The following is a 21,187-nucleotide window of genomic DNA, read 5'->3' as shown; positions in this document are numbered from 1 at the left end:
TCAAATGGCTTAAATCATGTATATATTTTTTAAAATACAGTGGCCTGGTATGAAACTTTCTTTGCATATTTTAAGGAAACTACAAATAAGAGCTTTTAGACTATGAAGTGCTTAGATAAGTTGTATATACAATTCTGGCCTGTGATTTATTTGACCAACAAGATTGTTCATTCATTACATGCAAACAAAATACAACTTATAGACTTTTTATAGTTATCATGACAACTGTTTTTTTTTCTCTTTTCCAATAAATGATTTGAGCCATCAATGCATTAAAAAGCAGCAGTCATCACCATTTTCCTCAATTCTTGCGAAATTTGAATATTTCAAATGCATATTTATGTTAGAAGCTGTGAACTGTATTTCTATCACTCAAAGAGTTCCATATTTGTCTGAAATGTACACATTTGAAAATGCGTTTTGCTTTCACGGATTTGGCTATACTTTTTGGAACTTTTGAATTATAGCTCTACATCTTTTATATAAGCTTTGGATTTTACATATTTTGGCCACGAGCATCACTGAAGAGACATTATTTGTCGAAATGCGCATCTGGTGCAGAAAAATTGGTACCGTAAATGTTATTGCTAAATGAGCACTGCAGCTTGTCAATGGTCTTCATTTGTCTGCATGATTTTTGAAAGGCATATACTTTTATTGGCATTATGTAAATGTCATTTAGTTTGCATGCAATAGAGTGCACACATTTTTCATTTAACAGTTCTTTCAAGATAGTGTAAAAGTATGTGTTCGCTTTATTTTTGTACTGAAAATTAAGATAAAATTTTAAAAGCATTCCTCAAACTGAATATTCAAGTGGAAGTTTAATAGATTACACTTTTACTTAGAAATTTTAATCCACTAAAGGTTACATAACAGGCTTCTTTTTTTGAACGCAGTGATTCTAGAAATTCAGTGCCCTATATTGGCTAATCTTGATCTGTCTTATTACCAGTTTGAAGCTAACAAACACGGTTGATTTTATTTAATGAAACAAAAGTTGTTGATGTTCGAAGAATGAAAAGTTAAGACACTGAATTCCGAACTACTTTTTTTCCCTCTTTCTGTTGGCTGTTTTTACTAGGCCACACCACTTCCAGTAAACATTATATCCTTCCACTTTCCTGGTTTTATATCCTAAAAGAAGTGATATTTTCTAGATATCTGTTTCAAGTCAAGCATACACTTTTTATCAAATAGAAAAAATTAAGTCCTGAAAAATAGTCAGAAAAAAATGGACTATTTTATGTCACTCCATGTTTTGAGATGCACCAGAAAATGGAGTTGTAATACAAGACTGGTACCTACATTTTGAAATTTTTATTGTAAGACATGGTAAAGGGCAAATGCTTTTTCAGCACTATCACACTTTAACTTTTATTTCCCTTTGAGAAACACATTTTAAAATTACAAATGACACTGCAATTTTAATTTTGACATAATGTTTATATGCACTCCATGTTTTATTGGATCAAGAACATTGCTTTGTTTGTAAAGTGAATGCATATTGTCATAACAAACATCATATTACACGGGTATCAAGGTCGTCATATCATGGAGTGTTTAGTACAGTGATTTTGTCATAGTTTGGTTAAGTTGGTCATGGATAAGTTTAGTTATTTTCCAAAACTATTGCCTCATTTCTTTTCAAATGAGCAAATAAAAAGCAAATTACATGTTTGAATTTATATTGTAAGTCAAACAATCTAAATTGGAATTGTTGTTTTTAAGAAATCAACCCAGGATAACGAAAATATTGAAATTGGTTTGGATTGGTTAAGCAATTGACATGATTCAGTTAGGATTATTGAAATTGGTCATGGTTTTGATTACATTGGTCATGGGTTAAATCCAAACAAATACATATTTGTGGCACCTTATTATTGATAGTTTGTTTGAAGCCAATAGCGAAAAATTAAAGTAACCAATTAACTAATTCACTAAAGGGAGAAAAAAGCCGACATGGCTTTTAAATTAGAACATAGGGGAAAAAATTCAATTTTTATACGACCGCAAAAATTTTAAGGTCGTATATTGGTATCACGCCGTCGTCAGCGTCGTCCAAGGACGGATGGTTTCGAAAAAACCTTAGTATTTATGTTAATAGAAATAAATAAAATTTTAACACAATGTTTATAACCACAAAAGGAAGGTTGGTAGTGATTTTGGGGGTTATGGTCCCATCGGTTTAGGAATTACAGGCACAAAACATACATTTATCTAGTTTCAGGACAATAAGTTCTGTATAAGTATTTCAATTACTCTGAAATTGTACCACAATGTTCATATCAGTAGAAGGTTGGGATTTTTTTTAGGGTTATGGGGCAAACAGTCTAGGAATTAAGGGCCAAAAACAAGCATTTTTAAAGCTTCTGGACAATAACTTATGTTTAACTGTAATGATCTCTCTGACATTGTACCACAATGTTCCATATAATGAAGGGAAGGCTTGATGTCAGTTTGGAGTTAATATCAATGAACATTTCGGAATAAGGGGCAAACAAATGGCCAAAAAGAAGCATTTTTTCTTGTTTACAGACAATAACTTGTGTTTAAGTTTATGGATCTCTTTGAAATTATACTACAGGTTTTCTTACTTCAAAGGAAAGCTGGAATTGAGTTGCAAGGTTCTTGCTCAAAGGGGGGTTTCAATAAGTGAGGGGCCCAAATAAGCATTTTTGTAGTTTTCAGTCAATAACTTGTGTTTAAGTATATAAATCTCTCTGAAATTATACCACAAGTTTCCATACTACAAAGGGATTTAAAAGCAGTGTAAGGGAGGTAATCGAATTAATTAAAATTTAAAGAAAACTGTTATACATTTGTTCAATAACTTGTTTACCTCCCTTACACTGCTTGAAAAATATGTTAAAGGAAGTGATAATTGTCTTGAGATGTACATGTAGCTGTAAATTTATTTTTTAGAAGTTAACATGATTCATTTTAACCGTGACTGTAAGTTATTTTATATTTTAATACTTTATAATGAATTTAAATGAGTAGTTATTGTTGCCAATTTAATTAGAAATTTGAATTGAGATTATTTTTGGAATAAGTGATTGGGGGAGGTGTGGGGGGTAAAATTTTTCTCATTTCAGATTTCAGAAATTAAAATGAATTTTTCTTCAAATATTTTTTTTGAGGGGATTTATATTCAACAACATAGTGTATTGCTCAAAAGCTCCATACTTGCCCCAACTGTTCAGGGTCCAACCTCTGGGGTCGTATAAATCTGGGCCCTACGGAGCATCTGGTTGGCTTATAAATCTCTGAAACTATTTTTAAAGCAAAAGTATAAAGCTTGCCTTATTTCATGCATCAAATGTAAACAAAAGTACCATTTGAGCAACACACAAGGAGCCTCTAGTTCAACATGTTCATGTTAGAATACATTTACAAAAGTTTTTTTATTTTTTGTGCACACATGGAAACCTCCTAAAAAATACTTAAATGATTAAGGAAATGATGGGAAAACAAGGTAATTTTCCTAAACTTTTCTTTGTGCAACATTTGTATTCTTTAAAAACAATATTTTGTCCTATGTCTATACAAATGAGATGAATATCAAGAGTTGCTTCCCAAATTTACACCATGGATTTTTATATTTTGAGGACTGAAAACTAGTTGGTAAAAATCTCAGTCGTTTCATATCAAGATCAGTTGGCATGGTAGTTAGTAAGCTATATCATTTCATTTGAGAACAGCAAAAAATTAAAAATCAAATAAATTTGATTAGGTAGGAAAAATGTGATAAGGCTAACACATGTGAGCATATGTTGGAATCACCAATCCTCCATCAACTTGCTAAAAACAGAGTACTTGAAAAGTAGTTTTGAAAACCAAAATTTGCAAAGGACAGGCACAATTTCAGTATTTTGCAATAGAAATTATAGGGAATACCACATATATTCCTTCAAGGACCACAATGGGGAAAAGATTTCAACAACTCTGTGAAAATCAATAACTATTTTTCTTACAGGAGAGTTTCAAACAACTGAAGTCAATAATCAGACAATGGATAACAAAAATCAAACTATTGATCACAAAAGTAGGTGAATAAGTCCAATCAATCGCTTGTCTTATCAGGAACTGTATGGCTTTGTAAATATAATCAAACTTTACTTGCATGCAATATTTGAGGGGAATTGGAATTTTAAAGATTTCCCTTAAATGCATTATTTTATTCTAATTAATCTTAAAAGCATGTACCCCCCTTTTCCTGAGGAGGATGGTATACTGTTTGACCAATTCATTCCTTCAGTCCTTCTTGTTGCACATTTCTCAGAAACTTCAATACAGAGCTTACTGAAATATTACAGTGCTTATCCAGTGACCTTTGGGGTATCACAATAGCAATGGCTAAAACAGTTTACCAAATTGCAGTTTGATTTGTTCTCCCACAAACTGATCAACTGGTAAAATATTTTAGCAGATTGCTCAAGTGAAATGTTGTTAGTATGAAGTGAGAGCTGTAAAATCAAAAGTAATACTTACCATCCAGATCCAGTTAGTTGATATCTTTGTCATTCTTTTCAAACAAAAAAATGACTTACTATAGTACGAGTCACTGAATAAGAAGGTATAATTTTGACATGGAAACTTCTATCATGAATAGATTTTGTAAATAAATAGTTCAAACCATTGTTTTGTAGATGTATATTTTATAGCTTATGTAATTATGATTCGTATAATATTTTCTATACAAATTACTGATCTGCTGGCATTAAAGGGAAATAATTTTTATTGAGTTATTGTACACTAAAAAATAAATCAATGATACCAGGCTTATGATTTTGCCTACAAAAAAATCATCAATACGTCTTGAATAAAAAATATTGCATTGCCAAATTAGGAGAAAACTACAAAGGTTTTGCCAAATACTGCTTATAAGTTATATTGTGCTCCATGGTAGAGAATCCTTAGTACTTTGAACAATGCAAAGTTTTGCAAAACAGCTGTTAATCTATAATTTTACCATATCAATAAAAATTCATGTCAAAATAAAATTACTGAATACTGGACTGGTGATACTTTCTTAATTTACAGGGGAATTTGTATGATTTATAGAACTTTGAATGTGTTCAATAACAGGTTTTTTTCAAAATTTTTATCATCTTAAAAATAAATTTCATTGTTTTTAAATTCAAAACAGAGGATAAAAGTTTAATAATCATAGAAATAATGTTACAAACAAATTAAATGAGGAAAGTTGATATTTGTCAGACAAAAATTGTGACAAAATTTTGCTGATTTTCAGTAATGTAAATTATTTCCCTTTAATGGTAGCAGATAAGTAATTGCTTTAGAAAAATAAATCCAAATTACAATTATGCACTAACTTGTTGTTGGAAAACGGAGCTATAAATTATAGACTTACAAAACAATGTTTTGAACTATTTATTTATAAAATCTATTTATGATAGAAGTTTCCAATATTAGACCTTCTTATTCAGTGACTCATACTATATTAAGTCATTATTGTGTTTGAAAAGAATGACAAAGATATCAACTAACTGGATCTGGATGGTAAGTTAGTTGGAGAAGAAATCTAACTGCACAGTAAATGATTTCAATTATCAGCATGCTAAACCGTAAGATTTATTCCTCATCAACTTCCGGTTTATAGATGCTAATATATTCTAAACATAGTGGCCATGTATGAAATTTTCTTTGCATTTTTCTAGGGAACTACAAATAAGAGCTTTCAGAAATTTGTTTTAGAATATGAAGTGATAAAATAAGTTGTAAAGACAATGTTGGCCTGTAATTAATTTGACCAACAATATTGTTCATGTATTACATGCAAACAAAATACAATTTTTATAATTATCAAGACAACCATTTTTTTTTCTTTTCCAATAAATTGTTTGAGCCATCATTGATGTGTAAACTAAAAACAGCAGTCATCACCCTATTCCTCCATTCTTGGTGATATTGGACTATGTCAAGTGCATATTTATGTAAGAAAGTGTAAACTATATTTTTATCACTCGAAAAGTTCAACTATGTCAGAAATATACACATTAGAAAATGCCTTTTGCTATCTAAATGAGCACTGCAGTTTGTTTGGTCTTTCTTTGTCTGCATGATTTTTGAAAGGCATATACTTTTATTGGCATTATGTAAATACATTTTTGTTTGAGTGCAATAGAGTACATAAAAAATTCATTTTACAGTTCTTCAAAGTCAATAAATAATCTTGTAAAAGTATGTGTTCGCTTTATTTTTGTATTGAAAATAAAGATAACAATTTAAAAGCATTCCTCAAACTCAATATTTAAATAGAAGTTTAATAGATAACCCTTTCACTTAGAAATTTTGATCCAATAAAGGTTACATATTAACAGACTTCATTTTTCAAATGCAGTGTTTCAAGAAATTCAGTGCCCTCTATCAGCTAATGTTGAGCCGTCCTATTACCAGTTTGGAGAGAACCAACACAGTTGATTTTATTTAATGAAATAAGAGTGGGTCATGCCACGAAGAATGAAAAGTTATGAAACCCTGAATTCTTTTTTTCCCTCTTTCTTTTGGCTGTTTTTGCTAGGCCACACCACTTCCAGTAAACATTATATCCTTCCACTTTCCTGGTTTGATATCCAAAAATATGCGATATTTTCTAAATAAATGTAGATGTTTCAAGTCAGCATAAACTTTTTATCAAATATAAAAAATTAAGTCCATTGTAGAATTACAAATGAACGTGCAATTTTGATTTTGACATACACCAGAAACTGGAGTTGTAATACAAGACTGGTACCTAGATTTTGACATTTTTTTGTCGAGCCTGCACTTTTTGTTGCAGAAAGCTCGACATAGGGATAGTGATCCGACGGCGGCGGCGTTAGCTTACTTCTTAAAAGCTTTATATTTTAGAAGGTAGAAGACCTGGATGCTTCATACTTTGTATATAGAAGCCTCATGTTACGAATTTTCCGACAGTCACATGTCCAATGTCCTTGACCTCATTTTCATGGTTCAGTGACTACTTGAATAAAAAGTTAATATTTTTTGTAATGTTAAATTCTCTTTTATTATAAGTAATTGGATAACTATATTTGGTATGTGCGTACCTTGCAAGGTCCTCATGCCCGTCAGACAGTTTTCACTTGACCTCGACCTCATTTCATGGATCAGTGAACAAGGTTTAGTTTTGGTAGTCAAGTCAATATCTCAGATACTATAAGCAATAAGTCTAGTATATTTGGTGTATTGAAGGACTGTAAGGTGTACATGTCTAACTGGCAGGTGTCATCTGACCTTGACCTCATTTTCATGGTTCAGTGGTTAAAGTTGAGTTTTTGAGTTTTAATCTATTTTTCTAATATTTCATGCATTAGGTCAACTATATTTGGTGTATGGAAATATTTTATGATCTAAATATGTCTGTTATGCAGGTTTTATTTGACCTTGCCCTCATTTTCTCGGTCCATTGCTAAGTGTTAAGTGTTTGTGTTTGGTCTGTTTTTTCTTAATTTATAAGCAATAAGTCAACTATATTTGTTGTATTGAAGAATTGTTAGCTGTACATGTCAGCCTGTCATGGTTCATCTGACCTTGACCTCATTATCATGGTTCTTTGATCAATGTTTCGTTTTCTTGGTTAATGTTGAGTTTATGTGACAGTTGTAAAATATAATAAAGCTTTATATTTAGGCCTATCAACATAATATCAATGATAAGTAAAGAAGGGGAGACATTTCAGTGTGTGCACTCTTGTGTAAGATATAGCATGTAAAAGGTAAATGCTTTTCCAGCACTATCACGCTTTTATTTTTATTTTCCTTTGGGAAACACATTTAAGAATTACAAATGACCCTGCAATTTTGATTTTGACATTATGTATATATGATAAGAATATTATGAATAACAATAATAACTAGGCAGGTAAAGGGGGCAGACCAGCATTTTATATGACTGCAAATTTGTTTTGTGGTTGTGTAAAATGCTGTTCTCCCCCCTTTACCTGCCTATTTTTTATTGTGTTATTTCATAATATTCTAATCATATAGATATCACATGTGGTTGTCATTGTCCTACGAAGTCACTTGGTTTCCGGACAATAACTTTAGTTTAAGTGGATGGATCTCTATGAAGTTTTAACACAATGTTTGAAATTACACAAGGAAGGTTATGATGGATTTTGGTTGTTATGGTCCCAACAGTTTAGGAATTAGGGGCCCAAAAGAGGTAAAAAAAAGCTTGTGAAATTTTACCTCATGGTTCCATATCACAAAGGGAAGGCTGGGATTGAGTTTGGGGGTAATTGCCCCAAAGGTTCAGGAATTAGGGGCTAAAAAAGGGGCAAAAAAAAAAGCAATTTTCCAGTTTCCAGACAATAACTTGTGTTTAAGTGTATGGATCTCTCTAAAATTGTAATGCAAGGTATCACAACACAAAGGGAAGGCTGGGATTGAGTTTGGGGGTAATTGCCCCAAAGGTTCAGGAATTAGGGGCTAAAAAGGGGCAAAAAAAAAAAAAGCAATTTTCCAGTTTCCAGACAATAACTTGTGTTTAAGTGTATGGATCTCTCTAAAATTGTAATGCAAGGTATCACAACACAAAGGGAAGGCTGGGATTGAACTTTGGGTAAGTAATTGCCTCAAACATTCTTGAAAAACAGGCAAAAAACAAGCATTTTTCCAGACAATTACTTGAGGTCGAGTGTATGGATGGATTTCTCTGAAATTGTACAGCAAGGTACCATACCACAAAAGTAATGGGGGTTGGCCGGGGGGGCGGGGGGGGGGGGGGGGGGGTTGGGTTAAAAAAAAAATCATAATTATTTTTGTTCTTAAAATTTTCCATTTTTCATTGTTTTATATTTCTAATTTGTATATTAAAAAAATATGGGTCAATGTGCTCATTTTCACGGTATACGCCATTGAAATTTTGGCGGGAAAATGTTCTCTCTTGATTTTTCATAGCTTTATCTTTGACAAGTTAATTTAAGTTCTCGAAAACTATTAAAAAATAAATAAGATTTTATAAGACTTATACAAATGTATAATAATTACACATGTAAGATATTTATAAAAAGAAAAATGAGGTCAATGGGCAAAAACTTTTAAGGCAATTAAATGGATAAAACCAGAGGATTTCGAAATTCTGACAAAAATTCCAAAACATGACAACCTTAAAGCAAAATATACTGATATGGCAGGAGATCCACACCTAATATGATGTGTAAATTATTATATAAAAATTGTGCAATAGCAGGAAATCTTCAATTATACAGTATTGCACAATAGCAAAAAATCTTCAATTTCACACTATCGTGCAATAGCATGAATACTGTACCAAAGCAAGAAATCTTCCATTGCACAGTATTGCCGAATATCGAGAAATCTTCAATAAAAAATAAATACAACTAGAATTGCCATTGCAAGCAGTAGCGGATGTCACCCTTCCCCCTATTGCCACTAAGCAGCAGCCATTTCAAACTTGTTTAACAGTAAATGCACAAATATTCATGGCTATTTATCTTTTTATAAATTTTCAGTATATTCAGAGCATTTTAAAGTATTTCACATGTATACCGTTTCCATGGCAACCGCAGCCATTTTGAAAATTTCAAAGTCAAAAGTCTCATCTTTACATGGCAGTTGACAATAATATTAAGTTTCATTAAGTTTGGAGCATTTTGAAAATATTTGACATTTCTGCAGTTTCCATGGCAACGGTGGCCATTTTGGAAATTCCAACTCCAAAAGTCTCATGTAGACTTGACAGTCAACAATCATATTAAGTTTCATTACTTTTTGAGCATTTTGAAATTTTTGACATTTTGGCTGGTTTCTATGGTAACACAGACCATTCCAAATTTCTAATGACATTGGTACATGAGAGGGATCATACCATCAAAGTTTCGATCAATTTGACATACCACTTTAAGAAAGTAAATGCCACTTTAAGGTTTTTAGATCATTTTGACCTGTTTTGCATTGTTTCCATGGTAACGGCAGACATTTTTTCGAAATTCCAACGCCAAATTCCACATCTACCAATGTTGCTCATCGTTACTATGAAGTTTTAAAAAATTTGGAGCATTTTGATATTTTTGAAAATTTTGGTGTAGTTTCCATGGCAACGAAGTAGTTCCAATGATTGCCAAAATCATCCAAAATCCCGGGCACCTACATTGTATTAAAATATAATGATTCTAAGTTTAATTATGTCAAAATAATTCACCAAAACCAAAAACTGGATTTTTTCACATTTGTTCTGTTTCCATGGTAACGACAGCCATTTTTATGTTCTTCAGACCTACTGCAACCCGAAATTTGGTGTTTCTCATTTTATAGTGAACTTTCATTAAGATTGGTTCCATTGGCTTTGAGAAAACTGCCGGTCTGGGTCAAAATAGGTGGAAGAATAATAATAATACAGAAAAACAAACAGAGGAAAAGCAATATGTCACCCGACATTGTCGATCGGGTGACATAAATATTTCAACCCATTTCAAATTTTTAAGATCTTTCACCACGTTTAGATTGTGTCAGAAACCTATATTATGTCAAAAGTTTGATCAAGCTCTAAATTCAGACAGTATCAAGCTGGAATATTGTGTCCAACATTGCACCAACTGTTCACCCACTGCAGTCATATCTTGCTGTGCTTATATATAGTGAAGGATTTTTATTGTAGTTGCAAAACTATATTTAGATATCTTGAATAATTAGAATTATATACAACAAATGGAATTTTTAACGACCTTGCACAGTCGGTAAATAAAATTATATGCAATATCTTTCTTCTATTTGATGTTGAATACAACCATAGATCAATTATTTTAGGGAAAGAATATAAATGGAAATATGGACCATCTCTAACCTTTTCAGGTAGCAGACTCTTTGATTGACATCACTACTGGACTTCATGTCTTATCCTAATTTCAGCATGGAAACCTTGGTATATTTTTATTTTCAGCTAAAGACAATGGTAAGAAGGGTGGAGGAAATTCTACTGGAACTATTGTTGGAATTGTAGTTGGTGTACTTGTAGTTGGTGTTGTGATAATATTAGCAGTTATAATCTACTTAAGGAAGAGAAACGGTAAATTTTATAGTTAAGCTGTTTTCATGAAATGAATAAAACATGTATCATGTGTATTGCAAAGAATTTTGTGCACACACTTGAAATTTCACTAACAATGATGAGAGAAAAATGACTGTTCAACATGGTGATTGCTGGGCATGTAAGGTGATATTTGTAGCAAAATTAAAATAATATATATGTTGTACTGCTAAAATTAAAATTAAGCATAGTTTTTAAATATATCTTTGAATTTACAGTGCATTATATGGGTATCTGGTCTCAAATGTACTGTGACTTTGTTTATAGATAAAAAGAGGTAACTGTAATTTGAATGTGTCTGTGCACATATTTCACTCCATTACTTCGCAAGCAAATTTCATGTTTCCATTAGAAAAATATATAGGTTGATTGATTAGTTGTTCATTGTCACTGACGCATGTTGCGTATGTTGTTAAAATTATAAGATAACACATTATTTTAGCTTCAGCTTTTCTGATCAAAAGAACAGTTTGAGAAATAAAGTAAATCATATCATGACTTATATTTATTGAAATGATAAAGAGAGAGACAGAAGGTCATGAAAATGTGATACAATTTAATTTTATGTCCACCTGCATTGTAAGTTGCAGAAAATTAGTGAAGTTTGAAATTTGGTGATGTCACTTTTACAATTCTAGAGTTATGCCCCTTTACAAATAGAAAAATTTCAGAATTTTTCTTTCCATTCTTTTATTTATTTTGACTCGACCAAATGATATGAAGCTTAAACAAAATGCTCATTAATTACATGTACAACAAAACACAGATTGAAGACACAAGTTTGAATTTTGGTAAAGTCACTTATACTGTTCTTGACTTGAGTTATGTCCCATTGTAACGTTGTATGCAAGAGGGGCATCATTTAATTTGTGTCCCATGGATACATTCCCCATTTATTTTATAATGCTTTATACATCAGAGGTACTAGCTATTTATTTTTATGATTAAGAAACTGCTTGGAATAAAATTAGAGTATTTTTTTGCAATGTGAAATACTCGCTTATTTTGAGCAATATAATTCCTATATTTTGTACATGGTATCCTTGCAAGGTCGACATGAGTGCCAGAAAGGGTTCCCCTTGTGGACAGACCATTATCTCAAATACTATAAACAAGAGGTCAACTATATTTGGTGTGTGGAATGGTTGTTAAGTCATGTAGCTACATGTGAGTCTGTCAGATTTCATCTTCCCCCATTTTCATGGTTCATTGATCAGTGTAAAGCTTTGGTGGTTTGGTCTGTTTCTAAGATACTGTATAAACAATATAACAGCTGTATTTGATTTCAGGAATGATTATAAGGTGTAGGAATTAAATGCTGTTCATTACAACATAGTCTATTAGACATGTTAGATAAATAATTACCGTTGATGATTGAGAATCGAGAGTCTAAATTTGAGACATTTAAATTGAGGACCATCTCAAAAGAGTAAAACTAATTATTGATTTACTTAAGCTTGGTACATGTACATTAGTAATTTCTTAACATTGCTACACAGGCGTGGATCCAGCCATTTTGAAAGAGGGAATCCAACCCTCGGAAAACCATGAAACGAACACATAATTAAAAAAATATGGACGACAAAAGTTTGGGGTGTCTAACCCTCGAAACACACTCTTGATCCGCCAATGCTACCTCATTTGTTTCGTTTTTACTTTAAAATGGACTTTTCTGCAGGGAAACATTACATTCACTCTGTGATTAAAGTTTTTATACAACCGCAAAAATTAAAAATTTTTTGGTCGTATATTGGTATCACGTTAGCGTCGTCGTCTGCGTCGTCGTCGTTGTCGTTTTAACTTTTGTAAAAGTGAATAGAAATCTATGAAATTTTAACACAAGGTTTATGACCACAAAAGGAAGGTTGGGATTGATTTTGGGAGTTTTGGTCCCAACATTTTAGGAATTAGGGGCCAAAAAGGGCCCAAATAAGCATTTTCTTGGTTTTCGCACTATAACTTTAGTTAAAGAAAATAGAAATCTATGAAATTTTTGACACAAGGTTTATGACCACAAAAGGAAGGTTGGGATTGATTTTGGGAGTTTTAGTTTAAACAGTTTAGGAATTAGGGGCCAAAAAAGTGCCCAAATAAGCATTATTCTTAGTTTTCGCACAATAACTTTAGTAAAAGTATATAGAAATCAATGAAATTTTAACACAAGGTTTATGACCACAAAAGGAAGGTTGGAATTGATTTTGGGAGTTGAGGTCTGAACAGTTTAGGAATTAGGGGCCAAAAAGGGGCCTAAGTAAGCATTATTCTTGGTTTTCGCACTATAACTTTAGTATAAGTAAATAGAAATCTATGAAATTTAAACACAAGGTTTATGACCACTAAAGGAAGGTTGGGTTTGATTTTGGGAGTTTTGGTCCCAACAGTTTAGGAATAAGGGGCCCAAAAGGTCCAAAATTGAACTTTGTTTGATTTCATCAAAAATTGAATAATTGGGGTTCTTTGATATGCTGAATCTAACTGTGTATTTAGATTCTTAATTTTTGGTCCCGTTTTCAAATTGGTCTACATTAAGGTCCTAAGGGTCCGAATTAAACTTAGTTTGATTTTAACAAAAATTGAATCCTTGGGGTTCTTTGATATGCTGAATCTAAAAATGTACTTAGATTTTTGATAATTGGCTCGGTTTTCAAGTTGGTCCAAATCGGGGTCCAAAATTAAACTTTGTTTGATTTCTTAAAAAATTGAATAATTGGGGTTCTTTGATATGCCAAATCTAACTGTGTATGTAGATTCTTAATTTTTAGTCCCGTTTTCAAATTGGTCTACATTAAAGTCCAAAGGGTCCAAAATTAAACTAAGTTTGATTTTAACAAAAATTGAATTCTTGGGCTTTTTTGATATGCTGAATCTAAACATACTTAGATTTTTGATAATGGGCCCAGTTTTTAAGTTGGTTCAAATCAGGATCCAAAATTATTATATTAAGTATTGTGCAATAGCAAGAAATTTTCAATTGCACAGTATCCAGCAATAGCAAGAAATCTTCAATTGCACAGTATTGTGCAATAGCAAGAAATTTTCAATTGCACAGTATTGTGCAATAGCAAGAAATCTTCAATTGCACAGTATTGTGCAATAGCAAATATTTTCAATTGCACAGTATTGCGCAATAGCAAGAAATATCTAATTGCACAATATTGTGCAATAGCAAGAAATTTTCAATTGATTGGAGTTATCTTTCTTTGTCCAGAATAGTAGTTGAATCAACTTAAATCATTGTTTTATACAATATACAATGTAAATTCACTTTTACTACCAACTGATAAATTAAAACAATCTTTACCATTCAGTGATAACAAGCACCTTTTGTTACATTTTAATATTTTACGATGTATTTAAATGAGTAGTTAATGTTGCAAACTCCATTAGAAATTTGAATTGAGATCAGTTTGGGAAAAAGGGAAAGGGGGATGTGAAAAAAAAATGGGGGGGGGGGGTTAAACTTTTCTCATTTCAGATTTCATAAATAAAAAGAAAATTTCTTCAAACATTTTTTTGAGAGGATTAATATTCGACAGCATAGTGAATTCCTCAAAGGCAAAAAAAATATTTTAAGTTCTTTAGACCACATTAATTTTGTGTCCTAAACCTATGCTGTGTCAACTATTTAATCACAATCCAAATTTAGAGCTGAATCCAGCTTGAATGTTGTGTCCCAACCATTCAGGGTTCAACCTCTGTGGTCGTATAAAGCTGCGCCCTGCGAAGCATCTGGTTAAAATTTTAATAACTTTCTTAAATTATCCTGGGTTTGTACCAAACTTGGACAGAAGCTTATAAATTTATGATCATAAGATAGTACAAATGAATCCAGAAGTAAAATTTAAAAAAAAAGATAAATCCATTTTTTCCGTATTTTACTTTTAAATGGACTTAGATTTTGTTCCAGTTAACATGCATACAGTCTGCAGTTAAAGTTTTTAAAACATTTATTAGATTCATAAACTATCCTGGATTTTTACCAAACTTGGACAGAAGCTTCTTACAATCAAAAGACAGTATCAAGAGGAATATTTTTATCGATTTTTTTCCTCATTTTTGTTGAGCCTACGATTTACAGAAAAAGTAGGAGAGACACTGGGTTCTGCAGAACCCTTACAAATTTTTTAAGGTACTTTTGTGACTATGAACTTAATTATCTTCGTGTTTTTTGATTGTCTTTGTCATTTGGTGTTTCTTCATTCAGTATGTCACATGCAATTGATGGAATAGCACCGTTGTTGTGGGATATATTGTCTTCATTGGATTCCACATGGCGTAACGTACAAGCGTTTGTCCTTACAAGGCTAATGACCAGGACTGCAAAACAAAGTGGCACAAATTGAGCCGAAGGAACAGTTTTCCTCCGTAAATAGACTATATTCACCCCAGTTTAAAACAGATATTAGGCATGATTGCTAATGAGACAACTATCCACCAGTCAACAAGTTAAAAAGTGAATGTAAACAATTATAGGCAACCGTGCAACCTTCATCAGTGAGAAAAATGCCATACTGTATAGTTGTCTATAAAGGTCCCAGACATGAAAAATATGAAGCAATTCAACTGCAAAAAACTAACAGCCTAATTTATAACAAAACAAAAAAGAATGTGTCCAAAGTACACGGATGCCCCACTCACAATATCATTTTCCATGTTCAATGGACCGTGAAATTGGGTAAAAAAACTAATTTGGCCTTAAAACTAAAAAGATCAACCAATAGGAAACATGTGTACTAAGTTTCAAGTTGATTGGAATTTAACTTCATCAAAAACTACCTTGACCAAATACTTTAACCTGAAACTCACACTTTTAATTTCTTTGTTCATTGGACCATGAAAATGGGGTCAAAAGTCTAATTTTGATTTAAAATAAGAAAGATCATATCATAAGGAACATGTGTACTAAGTTTCAAGTTGATTGGACTTCAGCTTCATCAAAAAACTACCTTGACCAAAAACTTTAACCTGAAGTGGGACGAACGGACGGACAGACAAACGAACGAACGAACAGACGAGTGGACGGACAGACGAACAGACAGACAGACGAACAAACAGACAGACGAACAAACGGAAGGGCGCACAGACCAGAAAAACATAATGCCCCTCTACTATCGTAGGTGGGGCATATAAACAAACATAACAGACATGTTCCATCGACAACCACTGAACTACAGGCTCCCAAATTAAAACAGTCACATAAAGAATGTGTCGGGGTCATACGTGTTTGTGAGCGCTCAACCCTCCATTAGCCAGGACAGTGGTTTAACAACACAATGTACAAGCACACTGTAAAAAAAAAGTTGAAAATGGCTTAACTCATCAGATCGATACAAAACAGGCTTGGAATGACAACCAAAACCACATATGACTTGTACAAAGCGGTTTCCTGGATCATCAAAATGAGACACAACAATTCAACTCGATTCCAGTTAATGTTAAACATTCTATTCGCAGACTTAATTGTTAAATAAATCAGAGTGTTAAACTGTGCGCTGGTTTGGTAGAAAGAGGACAAAATTCAACGATAGAAATTCAAAACGTCTTTTGAGACAACCCCTTTAAAATGATTATCGTCTCTCGATTCTCGTATGTTGTTTGTCAACAGTAATCATTTACCAAACACGTCTAATAATAAAAGACAAAATGTGTTTTGCACCCATCCCTAGATTTTCCATCATCTATCATGGAAAACTGCATGGAATTCCATGGAATATTTTTCCATGGAATTCCATGGAGTATTGGAACCTGTTTTCCATGGAAATCCATGGAAAATAAAAAGAGAAAAAAAGGAATTAATAATATTTCCATCTGAAACATTTTCCATGGAATTCCATGGAAAATATTTTCCATGAAGTTTTTCCATGGAATTCCATGGAAATATATTACATAGAATTTCTTTTTCCATGGAATTCCATGGAAATATTTCCATCATTTCCTTTTAAAATGAATTGCTCAAATTAACCTTTTGACAATATACCCTGTTTAACAATATGTGTAATAATGAAGATAAAAAAAACTAGGTGCCATGCTTTTTTCGGTTTGGTAAGGTCTTTTGAGTCTTACAATGGTCAGTAATAAGCAATAGACTCAAACATCATTTTAACCTTTAATTCAAACTCATTTAATGTATTATAATAAATACAACAAACAAGAAAAACTTTCAATACTGGTATATGTTTGCACTGCCTTTATATCAAGAAATTAAGGTTATAAATGTCACTTATGTCAGCACCAGGCTTCAGTAAATCCATCTTGTAGAACAGCATTAACCATTTTATTGGAGTTTCATTTCTTACTCATGATACCTAAAAATAATGTTACTGTTATAAATAAAGAGATATTCTTTAAATAATGACATTATTAATAATGGCTAACAACTTTAGTCTTTGTCCTAAATATTTTTTCCCATAATTATTGTATATAAATGTCTTCATTGGTATTTTCCATATATTTAGAACTTAGTGTTGATCTGCAGTTTGCTGTAAATTACACTTTTTTTTACGGATCTTAAATTTTATAACCAAATTACTTCATTAGTGGATTATTAGTTATTATAATACACCATATACAGTTTGTCTTGTCTTAATACCCAATCATTATAATTATAAGTGAGAAATCTACTATAGGTGTTTTCATGATGTTTTTATGTTGAACTAAAGGAGCTTGCACTCACTTAAAATGGTAGAATCTAATTCAGTGTACTTACCAAAAAATATGCTCTAAATCCAACAGTCAATGCAAGTCATCAGAGAATAAATCTGCACTATTCGATGTTAAGAACTATTTGGAACTGTATAATCTAAGTCCAATATAAATTTTGCATTTTGTTCAGGAGAGAAGACATCTTTATTTGTTGCCTGCATATCCATTGCAAGTTCAAATTTTCAATGTGTTGGGGGATGTATGAGGAGTTATCTGATTTCTTTTAAAAGAGTCACAATTGAATACTGTTATTTACCAAAATCTTGGATATTTTATATATATTTTAATAAAAGATTGTCCATTTATTGTTTATTTACCATTTTTATGTTTTAAGTAATAATAATTGCACAAAAATGTATAAATCCATGTTCTACCCTACATTTGGCCTCACACTGTATGGTCATATCATTTCCTGTCTTCTACACAAAGACCAATGAAAACCAGATGGCACTTTACATTTCTTCCACTGTCTAATTGATGATAAAGAATTAATGTATGTAATTTGTGTACATTTTTTCCATGACTTTCCATCTCAAAAATATTCTAAGTTAAGATTCTATAATTTTTCCATGTTAAAAATATTCTAAGTCAAGATTCCATCCTCTTTTCCATCTCAAAAATATTCTAAGTCCACTTTCCATCCTCTTTTCCATCTACTAAGTTTTATTAGTCTACTTTCCATCCCATTTTCCATCCAAAAAGTATTTTTTCCATGGAATTCCATGGAAAGTTTTCCATCTTGTCATGGAAAATGATGGAATAAGTAACACATATAAGTTTTCCATCTGACATGAATTATTTTTCCATGAAATTCCAAAAACAAAATTTCCATCATTTTCCATCATTTTATCATGGAAAAAGTTGAACTGCATGGAAAATCTAGGGATGGGTAGTAACAAATTATAAGTTGTGTTGGATAATATTTGAAATCACCAATCAGTTATCTATTACAATCAGTTGACAGCAACCAACTAACTATCAGTTATAATTGCATCATTATACCTTGCCCTTTATTTTCATATGAAATCATGCATTCAGCTACATTGAACATGTCTTGTACATATATTCCATACAATTGCAGAGTTTTATGTTCATGTTTGAGCTTTTGTTTCTTTTTCATATTTTTTAAAGTAATTAAAACAGTGAATCAATCAAAATCCAGATTCAAATTGAACATGCTCTGTCTTATAATTACTACATGTTTTACCAATATTGACACTAAAATTTCTACTTTCAACCTTATCACTTACTTACATCATGTACATAGCTGTATAAAAATTTGAAAGCTTTTCATTAAAAAAAAAGATGTAAAGTAACTTAAAATTAAACAATAAATTAAACAACGCTTTTGCATTTAAATATATACATTTAACTATAAGTGGATCCAACCAATGTCTGTAACTTTGTGTGGAATTCAAATAATGCACTTTTGTGATCATCATTCTTCTGTCCCCTTTGTCATATAATCATGAAAATACAGAATTCATTTATCATGTTTATCCTTATTCTGTTTCAAATCTGTGATTTGTATATATTTCAATGGCTGACAAACCAGTAAAATTTACAAAAATAAACTATGTTTGACAAGCAATTTGGAAAAGAATATGATGTTTTTAATGCAAAAACTTTATGAAACATTGATAAAAATTGATGGAGAAACAATTTTCATTTGTCAAAAATCAAAATGATTTGATTTATATACGCTCTCAAGTACTAAGTACCAGAATTGAAAGAAAGTATTTAACAAAAAGTTATTTATTTTAAATAACATACTATCAACCTGTAAAGTCAATGCTTTTACCACTTTATAAAGGAAGACATTGCATATGTCTTTGATTATAGAATGGACATTGTTATAGTCATCAAAGGATGTTTTTCCTTACCAATTTTTTGTCTACACATGTTTAATGCAAACAGGACTTAAAGTTGATATGCTCAAAGTCCAGGACTATAGAGAAAATTCATTGAACACATTCCCAATTGATTATTGACAGTGCCATGCCCAACCTACTGATTTCTGTCTTATTCCAATCATTGGATCAACACTGATTACAAGCCTGGCATTCTGGAAGTGTATTTATGCATGAAATATTTTTATTTTCAACACATGTGAATATATGTATGCTTAAATGAATAAAAAAAAATTGTATGTTACTTTTAGGTGATGGGTACTCTGCACCAGCATCAAATTAAAAATGTAAAAAGGAGAGAACATGTTTTTGGAAAACACCTTTACAAGAGGCAGTCATACTTCTAGTTCCATCTATGGTGTATTTAGAAATAAAGATTATATAACTTCACAATGAAACAAAGAAGCTGAGATATAATGTAAAATGACCTATACATATATATGATTGATATATTGAAGAGACAGAATTCAAGAAAATATCTGATCAGAAAAAATGAATGGACATTGACTGCACTCAAAACAAAGACAATTTTATATTTATTATAAGCAAGCTTTTTTAATATTATTATCAACATTTGAAAGAATTGAAAACAGATTTTTACATTTGTTTCTAACACATTACAGGTGTTACAGCATATTTTGAATATTCTACATTCTCATCTGAACATTGATTTTTTTTGTCTTAACTTTACAATAAATGTGCATTAATAAATTGCATAAAATATCAGTTATATTATCTATATGAGCTATTGTTAGTCATTTGAACTAGATAATTGTTATCATTACAATGGTTGCAATGAAATATACTGAGTGCCAATGAAAACGGAACACTTTTGTTTTTGAAAAAAATCTTAAAGTTTTTATTTTATTTATATTAGAACTTTATATAGTTGGTTGAAAATGACTTTTAAGACAATTGTCGACGATTTTACGGTTGAGTGATTTTTGGAACAAATGCGAAGTAAGGGTTATTTTGAACGGACATAAACCGAGTTCACCGCTTTTCAACATACGCACCATTTTCACGATTTTGTCATTTAAAGCTTGGCTAATGTCATGAATTTTCCCGCCCTTATTGTTAAGAAACTGCAATAAACATCTGAGTAAATGCCAGGACTTTCTGACAACCAGCGACATGCAGTTTTGGGCATGATCCAATGAAGCCTTTCACAGCATACAATTACGAGAAGACTGAAGTTGTAGCGTCTACAATAACACCAATCATCCACAAATTCAACCAAAATGGATCATTTAATGATAAGTCACATCCCGGGGTACAAAACGCAAAGAAACGCTCAGCAAGACCGATACATTTGGTCTTTAACATATCCGATATCGACTCTGATGGCTGTCCAAAGGTCACGAGAGTTCAATGGTGGTCACGGTAGAACCTTTGGAGCAGTTTCAGTAAAGCACCATTTGCGCAGAAATTGTTAAAGAGCACCGCAGTCTTTCCTTAGTGTTATCTGAACGGCCGTTTGGCGTAAATATTGAGTTCTG

General features: G+C 31.7%; 1 protein-coding gene across 4 annotated transcripts in view; it reads left to right on the top strand.

Moving 5' to 3' along the window:
- Window positions 1-20,491, top strand: part of LOC143076195 (uncharacterized) — a 48,606-nt gene extending 28,115 nt beyond the window's left edge. For 2 of the 4 annotated variants that reach the window (XM_076251887.1, XM_076251886.1), the window contains 3 exons: window positions 3,980-4,048; window positions 10,930-11,055; window positions 19,940-20,491. In XM_076251887.1, coding sequence (XP_076108002.1) covers window positions 3,980-4,048; window positions 10,930-11,055; window positions 19,940-19,971 — 227 coding nt within the window. In that variant the 3' untranslated portion in view covers window positions 19,972-20,491. The remainder of the gene's footprint in view (window positions 1-3,979; window positions 4,049-10,929; window positions 11,056-19,939) is intronic. The other 2 variants (XM_076251890.1, XM_076251888.1) reach the window with 1 other exon arrangement.
- The last annotated feature ends 696 nt before the right edge of the window (window positions 20,492-21,187 follow it).

This window comes from Mytilus galloprovincialis, chromosome 5, assembly GCF_965363235.1.
Source record: "Mytilus galloprovincialis chromosome 5, xbMytGall1.hap1.1, whole genome shotgun sequence".
NCBI classification, from domain to species: domain Eukaryota; kingdom Metazoa; phylum Mollusca; class Bivalvia; order Mytilida; family Mytilidae; genus Mytilus; species Mytilus galloprovincialis.
Note: the sequence above shows the minus strand (reverse complement) of the source record. Positions and strands in the feature narration are given on the sequence as shown.